Here is a 13643-nt window from a genome sequence, read left to right as displayed (position 1 = left end):
AGTCAGTTCCCCCGCCCAGCTACTGAGATGGATAGCCTCAAGGTGAATAAGGCCCATTGCTCTGACACAGGAGATGCATTACACAGTCATGAAATACGTAGAAGTCTGCGTTAATATAAACAACAGTAAGAGCACTGAATTATGTGATAAGACATTGACTTTGAGTTACAACCAGAGAATTGCAGCTCATATGATTTTTCACACTTACCTTAGAACAAGACGATCCCAGAAGTCCCCTCTGCATTAGCTTCTGAAGCTCATGGTTGACTTCTTGTGTGCACTGGTGCTGTGTCCTACAGGTCAGCCCTGGGTACATACCCCCGGGGACCCCTGAGAAGATCAGCACCGTCCTCCAGGAGACCCGGCGCCTCCTGGCCTCCTCCTTCCCCTGGGTCAGGGTGACGGGGGACCGGCAGCAGGCTAACTGTCTGCTCCAGCCCACCGCTCCTTGCCAGGTCTGCATTTTTAGACCTGGCATTATATTTTTTTATTGTGACAATAAGATGTTTCAATGAAATGCGATGAGTGACTCATCAGTGTATTTCAATATGAGTACAATAATCATGCCGATGCAATGTATTATGATGCATCCATTCAATACAGAAAAATATGCAGCATACTAGTTGTATGCGCTGATTTGTTCGACAAAAATGCAATACCACAAACAAAACAAATGAGCGCGACCCAAGCACACACACCATGAGAGATGACATAATGGCACAACACTACGATATGAACTCCCAGGGCCAACGTGTCTCTATGTCCGTGTGTCTTGTGTCCATCGCTCAGGTGGCCGGGTCCATCCTGGCCCGCCTGGAGCAGGCGTTGCTCCCCAGAGAGCGGCTGGCGGGGGCTCTGGTCACGGCTCCACACGTCCTCAACTACTACATGTCCTATCTGGTGGCGGTGAGTGTAGCCCAGCTGGTCCCACACCAGCTGCAAGCTACTCAGGAGGACCTGCAGGTCAGCTCCAGCGCCAGAGGCTCAAAAACATGATTTTGCTCAATTAATTTAATTGGGTACAATATGATTTAATAGTTGTTTGTAAAGTGTTTCTGTGCAGTTTAAATTTTTCTAAACATTATGACTTGCTTGCATTACTGCACACATACAAACAGTTACCTATATCGAAACCATAAATTACCTTTCTAACAAGGGACAGGACAAAGATGAATAAACATCAGACAAATCAGTTTCAAAGTGCTGAAAAACGATTCAAAATACAAGTTGTGTTGAGTGTTTTTCAATCATATTTGTGGGATCGAAGCTCATGGGGTACACAAACACCAAACACAAACATCGTTTCCCATGAATCTCTCTCTCCAGAGGGTGGTGCGGGCAGTGCGGAGCATCCCTCCAGGCTCCATGCTGACTGTGAGCAGCGACCTGGTGGACGCCCTGCTGGTACAGCTCATCCTGAAGCTCCAGCCCCTCCACGGGGACGGCTACAGGCAGCTGGGCCAGCAGAAGCTCCTGGCCCTCACCCTTCAGGTAGGTCCCGGTAATACTAATGTACTACTAGCACTGCTACTATCAGTCGGACCCCAACTACTACTCCATCACTGCTCATGCCATTCATCGTTGATATCATTGAATCGAATTAAGTATTTTCTGTCAAAAATCGACATCTCACACTCCTTGCTTTTCCTTCGTTGCCTCCTACTCTTTTTTTTCCCCCACATCCATGGTTGATCTCTCTCACTTCTGCACCCTCTTTTCTTTCTTCCTCCTCTCTCTCTCTCCTAGCTGAGTGCTCTGACATTGGAGGCCCTTAGGAGGATGCCTGGTGTGACGGTGGACACTGCTCTCCCTCGTCCCAGCTGGGATTTAAGGAGACTTACCTTCCAGGCCCAGAGCCGCCTGATGCAGGCCTTTGGGACCTTTTACCAGGTAGGACTGATTTTCATTCAGGGCCACTCCGTTTGGTGAAAGTGAAAGTCCTCCATACAACACTGAAAGCTCTGAAGCTCTGAACAGGATACGTGACGCGTTGTTGTCCACAGCTCTCCTCCATTAAGACGTCTTCTCTCTTATTCAAGGTCAAGAAACTGATGGCAGCGGGAAACCCCGATCTCATCCGCTGCATCCCTAGGGAGGTCATCGAGGTTGTTCTGGCTCAGCATCAGACAGCCTGCACCGAGGGAACACCTGCCCAGGGTAACCACATAGAAGGATCGAACGCAAATAACTCATTCAAAACCATTGAACTATATCGCTCATAATGTTGAATACCACAGTGTTTTGCTAATATCATTGAAGCATGAAAAGCTTTGAGTTTTAGAACTATCCTTAGTTGAGGTTCATCCAATTGTTTCTTTATGATCACAACTTCCTTCCACTCCCCATGTTCTCATTCTGCTCTCAGCTCCAAAGGTGGATGAGGACCTAATGGAGAGCAGGCTCTTTAGACAGACGCTCCCTGAGACAGAAAGGGATCCGATTTTCCAGGAGTTTGGAACATGGGTCCGGCACACGATGATCTACCGTAAGGCTCTTCCGGAAATGAGCGATGATGTCATTGCGGATTACCGCCACTTGGTCATCCAACGCCCTTCCTCCTACACCACCTGGGTCAACGGAAAGTACTTTGTCGGAGATGACTACAAGGAAGTGACCTCATTGGTGGACAATGTCAGCCTGGCTCACAATGCTTTTGTAGTGGACGGCAGCGGTGAAGCCCTCCAGAGGGACTTCCAGAACAGTCACAAGCTGCTCCAGGGTCTGACCCAATCGGAGCCCTCTTCGCCGCAAGACTCTGGGCAGGGTTTGCTTGGCTTTGATCCTGTGCTTTCTGGAGCCCTTCTGCCTCCAGCAGCTCAGCCACTGCCAGGATACTCTGCTAATGCTGCTGCCGCTGCTAGGAACTCTGTCTCAACCACTGTACGTTCATGAAAATACATAACACAGATTTCAAGTGTTCAACACTGAAATATAATCTTCATGCAACATGAGAGTCCAGTCCATTTAAAAACTCCTCAGCTACTTTTTAGACGGGCTGAGCATTCTCTTCCCCTGTGCAACAGGAGAAGGTTCTGATCCAGCGGTCAACTGCTGAACGGGTTGTAGAAGAACTGTTCAGAGGCCAGGACCAAACCTTTTACCAGTCACAGGCCCGCAAGTACCGGGCCTTTGAGAAGGAGATAGTGGAACATGTCTACTTGGTGCTGGAGAAGGAGGCCGAGGCATACAGGAACAACAGAGTGTTCAAACAGACTCTGGAGCGCCTGATGGACCCTGTGCAAGAGGTCTGCTTTAGGTTTTGTAGTGTTATATTATAACTTTCTTTTGTAAATTGTATTTACACTGGAATAGCATGATTTAAAGTAGAGAATGCTCCTTAAAGGCACCCAGTGCAACTTTATGTAAACATTCAATGAAAAATAAACATTCAATTTGTAGTCTTTTTTACACGTAGTAAGTTTCAATAACTCCATACCATTACATATCGTCATTCAAGGAGCAAAGATGAGACGTCGTTGTGTGGTGAGAACTGATAGAAAATCGTAAACAACAACAATCGCCGGTGGGGAGAAGCCATTTTTCCATTGACTGGAAGCCTGCTTTATTTATTGTAGGTTACAAAAAATAAAGAAAATGGCGGCATTGTTGTTGTTATCGATTTTCTATCAGTTCTCACCACACAACGACGTCTCATCTTTGCTGCTTGAATGTCGGTATGTAATGGTATGGAGTTATTGAAACTTACTACGTGTAAAAAAGACTAGAAATTGAATGTTTATTTTTAAGCCTCGAAAGTTGCACTGGGTGCCTTTAAGCAACCAATGTATTGAAAAACATACACCTTTTCCTCCATCAAATGAAGGCCAGCAATTGTGATTCACTGTCCAAAGAAAACAACATACGCACTTACAACATGATGTAAAATAATGTCATAAGATCAAAATGTATGTAAAAGGTGTATATGGTCAAACCAATTTCACATTTGCCTACTATTTATAAAAAAATATATAAATACGATTTTCTGTTATTTAGTTTTCAAATAGAAGTGACAGTATAAGTCATTCAACAGGTCAAACTTGCCGTTGAGCTTCGGCGGCGCCTGAGACAGAAGTTGAACGTGGCCTTGCCCAACACGTGGCTGACCAGGGAGGGCCTCATGCAGGACCCCCAGGTAGCCCTGCTGGCCTGCTCCCTTGTAGCAAGAGAGGTGCTCAACCACATCAAGCCCTCTGTGAGCTTCAGCGCGGAGGTCCAGGGAAGAGACAACACCCCCTATAGCATCAACGTCCCTGTGAGGAAGCCGGAGGAAGGAGATGAGGAGAGAGCTCTCACCCTGCTAGAGGAGCGTCTTCACAAGGAGAACAACGCGAGCAGGGAGGAGTTCCTCGCCTGCCCAGACAAGGTCCGCCTTATAAGTCATTTCAGTACAGACATGATGCACAAGCCAAATATTTAGTAACCCCAATAATTACTGGTATATATTAGCACAATTCCTCTTCAAATCAAGTTTTACAAATAATTAATTGATTTCAATGAAAATTTAAGTTTTGTATCTAGATCTCTTATATCAATCAACAATGCAATACAAAGTACTATATATTTATATACTTTATTTTTCACTGTAGAATAAGATGTGCTAATAGATCTTTTCTGTGCTGAAACATTATTTGCTCAGGATCCTGAGGAGAAAGAAGTAAAAACCAAAAAGAGGAACTTCTCTTGGCTTTGCCGGCTCTTCAGCTGCAAGAAGAACTGAGAATGAAACCTAACATAGTGAGAATTAACATGCATCTTTGGAAGCTAAAATGTAGATAGGATTGGACACCAAACATCTGGAAACCCAACTTTTATGCCAATGAGGGAGACCAACCATGGACATTATCCACAACTTTGGACCCCGACCATGAACATCTAAAATGAAAAAGAAATATATACATCTCAGATGGACACATTTTATCATTAACATTGTGTTTTAACATTGTTTCATTTTTTTATATTGTATTTCAAATGTTTACATTTTATTAATTTGTTTCATTGACATTCTTTTTGATTTGACATTGTTTTCGATTTGCCATTTTCTATTTTTGTATTTATGTTCAATAAACCATATGATCATTCCTTTTTTGTGTTACTCCAAGCGAAAGTCCACAGCTATGTCGATATTTAAGCCGTAGTATTTCCCTAAATACATTTTCATTCATTAACGATACTGTTGGGAAGTTACAACAAATAGTATTTTTTCAAAATATGTATTAAAAGGTGGAAAGCCACTCCTTCTCAATAGATGGCGCTGTTCTAATGTAACGTGATTTTTCTTGCTCAGATTTTCTTCGACAAGATGCTCGTTGGCTTGCTTTTGCGACAAGGAGGTGTCCTCCATGGTGTCATTGTAGGGTTCAGGGTGAATACACCGAGATTAAATATCTTCTAATAAGATGTCTGGTTACACGCCGGACGAGAGGCTCCGCATTGAGCAGATCACAAAGCTCAGAAGGCAATGGCTGAAGGACCAGGAACTCAGTCCCAGAGAACCCGTCATCAAGCCACAGGCTCCGGGCGCCATAGCTAAATTCTGGGCTGGCTTTCTGGAACCCAAGAGTCTGTGGAGGCAATACGTGAGTGGTCAGATCCTGAGTTGGTTATAAAAAAACAGTTGGTTATAAAAAACAGTTCTATATTACATTTATCAACGTCTATTTCTATGTCTCTTTGCTCCCATCGCCGACCTAGATGTCATGTTATGCTTGACAGTGCAGTCAGGTGTTGACATGGTCATAAGTGTGCTGCTTTGCTTATAGATTGATAACGCTACATTCATAGCAGAAACAGACCATTTTGTGTTTGCAAGTGAAATAATTCAAGCTAAAGCAAAGGAATGTACCTGAACCATGAATGTACTGCCACGTTTACACTGCTATCTATCTGATAGTCTACTGCAGAAGACAAGTATAGTTGTAGTCACTAGCATCTTGGCATACACCTACTCCCTTTAGGAATATACTACATTAACACAGTAAAGGGTATATGGTATGAAAACAATTTACTAATGCAAAGAAAACAGAAATGCATAACATTTATGAACACTTGTCTTTAAAGTCGGCTTATTTTCTGCTTTCTTGTTTCTGTTCTTGCAGACCTACAAGGCATACCGAGGTGGAGTATTTGGATTAACACGGGTGTTGATACCAGCGTGGATCGTTCACTATTGTGTCAAGTACCACATGGCTGTAAGTCCACCTGGAACCCTTTTTTTATGGTTTAGATATCATGCATATTAAATGTTTACTTGCCAAAGGACCCAACTTGTGTGTTCTTGTTACTGAAACAATGACTACAAAGTGAATTGATCAAAATGCATGCCAATACAATATTCACATGCCAGATTTATAAATGGGGAAAATATCTCTTCAACCTTCAATTGTAGAGCTATTCCTAACCGTTGCAACTACTCTTAATTAACAAATATATATTCATATGATCCAAAATCATAAGATCATACATCAAGATCATACAAACAAGATGTACTTACTTAGTGATTGTTTATTCCACAGAACCTGCCATATGGTATTGTGGAGGTGAAACCCAAGTTGTTTCCCGTAAGTGCATATTTTTATTCATTGCAATTTTTCATAATTTCATTTATTTAAAACCTAAATTCATAGTTGCCTAACCAATATTTGCTACAATCTTTTTTTTTCCCTCAATTGTTAAACTATTGGCACAATATTATTAGCATTTCTGTTTTAAATGTGCATCCTAACTGATTTAGACGTTAATCTATCCTTTCTTTTTCTGCTTGTTTAAGGGGGATGTCATTTTGGAGACGGGCGAAGTTGTTCCCGATCTACCCATGACCCACGGTCACCACTAATGCACACAGTTAAAATGTTTCTATAAAGTCATTGTAAAAAAATAACCTATATATGTTATTAAAACATTTCCAATCATAATGACCGGTTTCTCCTTTATTATTAATAAATTACGCATGGACTCAAAGTCTAAGAAGTAGGCTGTGCATATCCACATCAAGGTCAAGCATGTCTGTATTAAAATGCAATATCCTTACTGTCATTATTATAGGGCCACATTCTCCGCTAATGCCCTTCTGCTACCAACCCGCTTTAATATTTGTATAAAAAGTTTTTTATTGTCAAATAAAATAATCTGAAAGATCTGTTTAGGACTATAAGTCATTTGTGAATCTAGAAATCATGGCATTACATGAAAATGTATCCTTGATGAACGTCTCAGTTTGGTTTGACTATCAATTTAATTTTAATCGGAAATTTTTATTTTACAGTCGCGGAGAGAAAATTGTTTCAGGGCTTTTACTTTTGACCCCCGAAGAAAACCGGAAGTTGCGTAATGAAATGTGCCTACACGCTAGCTGAATGGTGGTTGTACAACTCAAAGGGCTAAGCCTATTCATATATTATACAGCAGCGAGGCATTTTTTTAAGTTAATCTTCCCTGAGAATGTAACTTCTTCCTACGTCCATGTCGATCTCCAACCGAGCAGCTGTTCGATGTATTTGAGGTAAATACAATTCTAACTTATGTCCTCAAACCCCATTCACTATAATTCATGTTGTTAGCTGCTAGCTCAAGTCAGACACCGACCATCCTAGCATATGTTTCTATACATCATAGAGTTATAAAACTGCTTTTTTGTTTGGTTTTTCCAAATGGTCGTGATACTAGAAAACAAAACAATGTCTTCCTGCCTGCTACAGTGGTACAGACTTTAGTAGGAATCTACCAGTGCTAGATGCGCTAACGTCAACAAACCAATGATATTAAAATGACTTACTACTACGATCAGAGTCCCAGCTTGTTTAGTCTAGTATCAACATAATCGTTTAATATCATGCCGTTTTATAAACAATAATATAACACCAAAACATTAAAACATAGTTTTGAAAATGATTGTGTAACCTAGTCGCTAGTGTTTATTATACCCTAATATTACCCTAACCCTAACCCTAACCCATCTCTTATATTTGGTATTTATGCGCTTTTACAGAAAAAGAAACGGATTGTCGCAATCTTAAAACATTTATTAATTATCTAACCCTGAACAGCTATGTAGTACAGTGACTGCATACTCCCGTTTAGTTCGAAGAGTCAGTGCAGGACAATCAAAGATTAACTCAGAATGTGACAACGTATCACCATAATCCGTCTACACATCCTCCATGTAAACATTTCGATTTGTACATTTCGACCTCTCTTTTTTTGGATTGTACTGGGGTCTTAAAGGTGTATCATGAAAACATTACTTCACCAGTCATGAAATGATCTGAAACTGACCTGAAGTGTTTGTCATTATTTCATCTTCATCTAAGATCATGTCAGCCTCCAAGATTGAACTGCGTCCACGTCAGAAGCATGGCACAAATAAAACCTCTGGGGACACGTCCAAAGAGGTGTCCCCAGACTCCAAGTGCCCCATCTGTTTGGACGCCTTCCACAACATGTCCTACCTGGACCTGTGCTTGCACAAGTTCTGCTTCCGCTGCATCCATGAGTGGTCGAAGAACAAAGCGGAGTGTCCGCTGTGCAAGCAGCCGTTCAACTCCATCTACCACACCATCAAGTCGGACCAAGACTTCAAGAAGTATGACCTGAGGCCCTCCGACAACGGCTCATTTGGGAGTTTCGGTGGTGTACGCTTCCGGTACCACACCACCATGACGGGCGTGCGTCAGCGCGCCGAGAGGAGGACGGCTACCCCTCCAGACAACGGCGTGATGTTTGAGAACTTTGGAGATGCGTACCAGCTGCATGAGCGCAACCTAAGGCGCATGATGTCGAGGTTGGCGGCAGGGCGGCGGGCCGCTAGCGAAGGCAGAGCAGTCCGTGCCATCCGGGAGCAGGAAATGATCACGTTCAGGAGGGGGCTGTACCGCGAGGGAATCCGGGTGCAGTCGGTGGAGGACGGCGGCCGCTGCCGGGACACCACGGCCGAGTTCTATCAGAGGAACCCTGCGTGCCTTCACAGACTGGTGCCCTGGCTGAAGAGGGAGCTCATGGTGCTCTATGGAGCCCACGGCTCTCTGGTCAACATCGTACAACACGTGGTGATGTCGCGCATCACCCGCTTCAATCTGGAGGCCAGTGATATACTGGAGGAGCTCAGGCCGTTCCTCCAGGCTCGCACAGAGCACTTCCTCCACGAGTTCATCAGCTTTGCAAAGGCTCCCTTCAACATGGAAGCCTATGACCAGCATGCCGTCTATGACTGCCCCGACTCCCTATTAGACGACGACAGTAGCTCTCACTCATCTGTCATAGCCGTCTCGGAGGACGATCTAATGTCAGTGGATCTGGACACCATTGGAGAGTCTATGTCCAGCGGTGCTCTCAGTCAGTCTGCGTGGGATGATGAGACGCCTGGGCCCTCGTATTCCACGACGGAAGAAAGAAACAAAGTGCCGCCGCTCTCTATACCAGACTCTGACAGCAGCCAGGAGGAAGAGCTACAGGAAATCAGTTCCTCCTCCCATCCCAAAGGCCCTTCAAACCCAAAGGACGCGTCCCACAGTGGTGTCCAAAAATATAGATCTCTTTTGTCCTCCTATGATTATGATGTTGGTGGGGATGAAGATGACTGTGTTATCGTTGGTTTCGTGAAGCCGGTGTCACAGAGGACGCCAGAGCTGGTTCAGCTCTCATCAGACTCTGAGGATTCTGTCCATGAGGAGATGGACAGAAAGCCCCAGCTGCCTCAACACATTCGCTTCACCACCCCCAGCGCCTCTCCTCTGCCCGCTGTAGAGCGAAGCCCCCCTCCTGCCTCTGGCGCGAAACCGCATTCACCATCTGAAGAACAAAGCGGCCTCTCCAGGTCTAGAGGACACAATTTGTCAGAGAGGAAAAGAGACTACGACAAGGACAGCAAGAGGCGTCGCAGTGCAGAAAGATGCAGGGAACGGCAGGGATCTAGCAGTGGAACTCAATCGAGGAGAAATAGGCGGGACAGAAGGTCGAGAAGTGCCAGTGATTCTTCCAGGAGCCCCACCAACAGTGCCGTCACCCTGTCCCGGTCAAGGAGGCATTCCCGATCCAGTAGCAGCAGGGAGTGTTCCCGTTCGAAGCGGGACAGTAAGGAGAAAAGGCGGGACGGTCTGCCTGGCAGCTACCAGTGGCAGTCCTACAGCAAGTATGGCCACGACAGAGACAACAGTTGGATACATTATTCAGAGAAAACCACCTACTACTCCAGGGGTCACAGGAACGGTGAATCCCGCTCTGAATCTCGCAGTAGGGAACCCCATGACAGCGGTCACAGGGACGACTTTCCCCCCGGGACCTACTCCACTGGTAGCCGATCGCCCTCTTTCAGGAAAAGGTCCAGCCAAGACAAGCCTGGGGGCAAGAGGAAGTACAAGACCAGGCACTTGGACGAACCGGACAGAGGCACGGATCTGAGGTCGGGATCCGAGGCGGTGGACACAACCAGCAGTAGGACCAGCTCCAGGAAACAGAAGAGGTCGAAGGAGAGGCCAGCGAAGAGGGACGCCACCCTCGGAGGGGAAACAGACGATGTAGGAAACGGGTCGGACCAAGGCAGGAGGCACCACAAGAAGAAGAAGAAACACAAGAAGAAAAGCAAAAAGCACAAGAGCAAGGAGTGCCCAGGGAAACACTCACCCACTGTCATCACCATTGAAAGCGACAGTGGTCATTCTACCTATAGCAATGTTGACCCCTCAGGCAAGGAAAACCTTCCAATTGCCACAGGCATGCCACCAGATACTGACGTCACAAGCCGCGATGGTGATGTGTCAAAAAGTGATTCAATGCCAGCTGACAATGTTTTATACCAACAATAAACATTAACTGTGGATGATTGGAGAATCACTTTTGTTAGGAATGCCTTTATAGCAAATGCCTTTTAAACTAATTATTTTCACAGCATAAATGGTTTACATATAAATATGGGATGTGTTATTTAGCATCAAGGTCTAGATAGTTGCTACACCCACATCAAATGTGACTGTGTGACTTTCAAACTTTGTAGTACTGTTTCAAGTGAACACATCAAATCAGGAAAGTATTTTCTTCTAACTTGTTCCAGGTTGCATTCTCAGGTATAACATTGTATTCACATATTTTATTCAATAGGAATCACTTGAATGCTTGACAATGAACCACCTGCTCATGTACCCTTTTTTATTTTGTTAATTCAGAGGTCACAGTCTCTGGATCTGTTTATCACATAACTAAGAGGGTTCCTCTCCATAAATTGTTATTCATGTTGAGACACAAATGCTCCATCACAGAATAGAATCATATTTTTAAAAAGGACAAAAGTGTTTTTTGAAATGACATTAATTTCTGGGACTTATTTCATAGTGCCAGTTATTTATTTCAGCAGACTTTTACCTAATAATACCACATTTATTTATTTGATGACATGTATTTCCTAATAAAACATATTCAAATGAGTCGGTGTGGTAAATGTGTCATTAAATAAATAAATGTGTTATAAAATAATGGCATCATGCAATATAAAGACCCTGAAATAAATAAATATGGAAAGATAAAATACAATTCTCAAATGATTGGGGTTTCTCGAGGTGTTTATTTTGTCGAGAATCTTTGCATCCTCCACACATTGACCAGCTTGGTAAGCAAACGGCAAGGGGGTTTACCAACAATGAGCTAGTCAAACATATTTAAAAGATCTTCTCAAAATGTGACATGGGATGAGAGTGCAATAGGTCAAATAATTTAGTTGCTTGGGCATTTTTTATTTTTAGATATTTTCCGGATTGTTGCTATCTGGCACACATCTGGAAGAGTTTAGTGAAAACCTCACTAAGTTGGAGGGCGCCAAGTCATCTTAGCGCCCACAGCACTAAGATGACTATGGTCACCCTCTTCAATAGGACACATCCCTGAGACTAGACAATACAGTTCTGAGGCCTTCTGAGCATGAAGAGCACCTTTTCAGAGAACTCAGACCTTTCGAAACAAGATGAAAAGTATCAGGCAAATCAGCATCATCAGCCTCATTTACATTGATGGATAGTTAATTCTCCTTTACTCATTTATGAATACAGGTCATTGTTTTTAATTCCATGCCAGGAATTAAAGAAGATCACAACTGCTAGGCTATATTGCATTTATATATTTTCCCTATTCTTAATTTTAGCAAAATGTTATAATTTTACCCCCCTCAGCATTCTTCACCAGGGGATCGGCAGTATAATATATTATACCATGATAGTATTTCTTACTAGTTCTTAAGAGCGATGTTGTATATGAAATGTGGTGTCAAAAAGAGGACCCAACAGGATCGGACTGTAACCTCAGACTTCTGTCCTCGGGCCCTACCCATGACGGTGGTATGCCGCCCTCAAAACAGCTCGGAGGTTCGGAAGCTCTTACGTATCTTTACGTAAACCTTCCCTTCTTCCGAAATAAGAGCGTTTGGGAAACGCCCCTCAGAATTGCGCAGGTTGTGACATAAAACCGGAAAAACAGATCGTTCATGAGGCTAGACTTCATAACAACTACAATTATGGCTGGCCGCCGGGACCTCTTTGCGCTTCTTTGCTTTATCAGATGAATCAGTTATTAAAACTGCTTGCGATGGTTGAACATAAGCGACAATTTATCATGTGATGTTTATAATTGTTTCTCCGCCATGCTACTTTATGGATGTTTATTACACAGGTCTTCTCAATGCCGTGGAACGCTCCGTTCACTTGCAAGGGCCCTTCACAACTTCCGGTGGTGAATTATATTTGATAATTCACCGTTGCTAAGTATAATTGACTGCTGTCAAGGAAAGTCGATTTTATAGGTCCATGATTTTTAGCCGTAAGTAGTCCGGTAACTTATCAACCCCAGTGTACTTGGTTGCTAAGTGACGTCTTTGGCGGACTATTTCCCTGCTGAACAACACTACGAATGCTGGAAACAAATAAAGTGTACAAAGATACACCGTATGAAGTTATTTTTTTGTTTTGGTAAGTACCCGTGTAATAAGCGGGATAATGTATAGAACGTCACCGCACATTATTGAAAATAAGACCCTTCAGGATGAAGCAAGACACCTCCGCTTTGCGTCGGTGTCCGGTTTGCCCTGTCTGGGTTTATTTTCCCGATAATGACCGGCGTTGTATACATTATCCATACTTATGTATAGGTATTATTGGGCTCTTAATACAGTATTTGAAGACGTTCAAGAAATTCAGTCTTGGTGCAGAATTACAGCCACTACGAGCCAGTCCCACAATGAGCTTTCCACAAAAATGCCGTTTTTTGAGGTGGTTCAAGGTGGAGGGTGGAGGTGTGGCCCTGAGCAGCTTGCGGCCATGGTACCATGCGCTAATGTTTACAGTGGATGTATACAATGGCAAGGCACAGACAGCTTTTGGCCGTGTTCTGTAAATATTCTAGAACACTCAGGGTGCTCCGGCGGGAGTCCTGCAGCTCTATATCTATTGTCATATTATACGATATCTATGTCACAATATTATCACGGCCAAAAGCTGTGTGCGCCTCCTTACGATATTATGAATCTCAAGCGATTGCTGGGTTCTCCGACGTCTCTGGTTCTTCCATTTCCACATCAATCTGAAGTAGACTGAATCACGAGATGGAGGAGAAAAGGATTGTTGCCCGCGATTGTTGACCGCGATTGTCTCCCGCCTGCCCACTGCAGAGGC

The 13643-nt window shown here is 43.7% G+C and overlaps 2 protein-coding genes across 2 annotated transcripts; both read left to right on the top strand.

Moving 5' to 3' along the window:
• The first annotated feature begins 5289 nt into the window (after positions 1-5289).
• Positions 5290-6932, top strand: ndufb6 (NADH:ubiquinone oxidoreductase subunit B). Its single transcript, XM_056586304.1, has 4 exons — positions 5290-5576; positions 6096-6188; positions 6513-6557; positions 6767-6932. Exons 1-4 carry the CDS (start codon positions 5397-5399, stop codon positions 6830-6832), a joined length of 384 nt encoding a protein of 127 aa, XP_056442279.1. The 5' UTR covers positions 5290-5396; the 3' UTR covers positions 6833-6932.
• Positions 6933-7170: 238 nt separating this feature from the next.
• toporsa (topoisomerase I binding, arginine/serine-rich a) lies at positions 7171-12271 on the top strand. Its single transcript, XM_056586300.1, has 2 exons — positions 7171-7498; positions 8307-12271. The coding sequence occupies exon 2, from the start codon at positions 8310-8312 to the stop codon at positions 10794-10796; it is 2487 nt and encodes an 828-aa protein (XP_056442275.1). The 5' UTR covers positions 7171-7498; positions 8307-8309; the 3' UTR covers positions 10797-12271.
• Positions 12272-13643: the final 1372 nt, after the last annotated feature.

This window comes from Gadus chalcogrammus, chromosome 3 (genome assembly GCF_026213295.1).
Source record: "Gadus chalcogrammus isolate NIFS_2021 chromosome 3, NIFS_Gcha_1.0, whole genome shotgun sequence".
NCBI classification, from domain to species: Eukaryota; Metazoa; Chordata; class Actinopteri; order Gadiformes; family Gadidae; genus Gadus; species Gadus chalcogrammus.
Note: the sequence above shows the minus strand (reverse complement) of the source record. Positions and strands in the feature narration are given on the sequence as shown.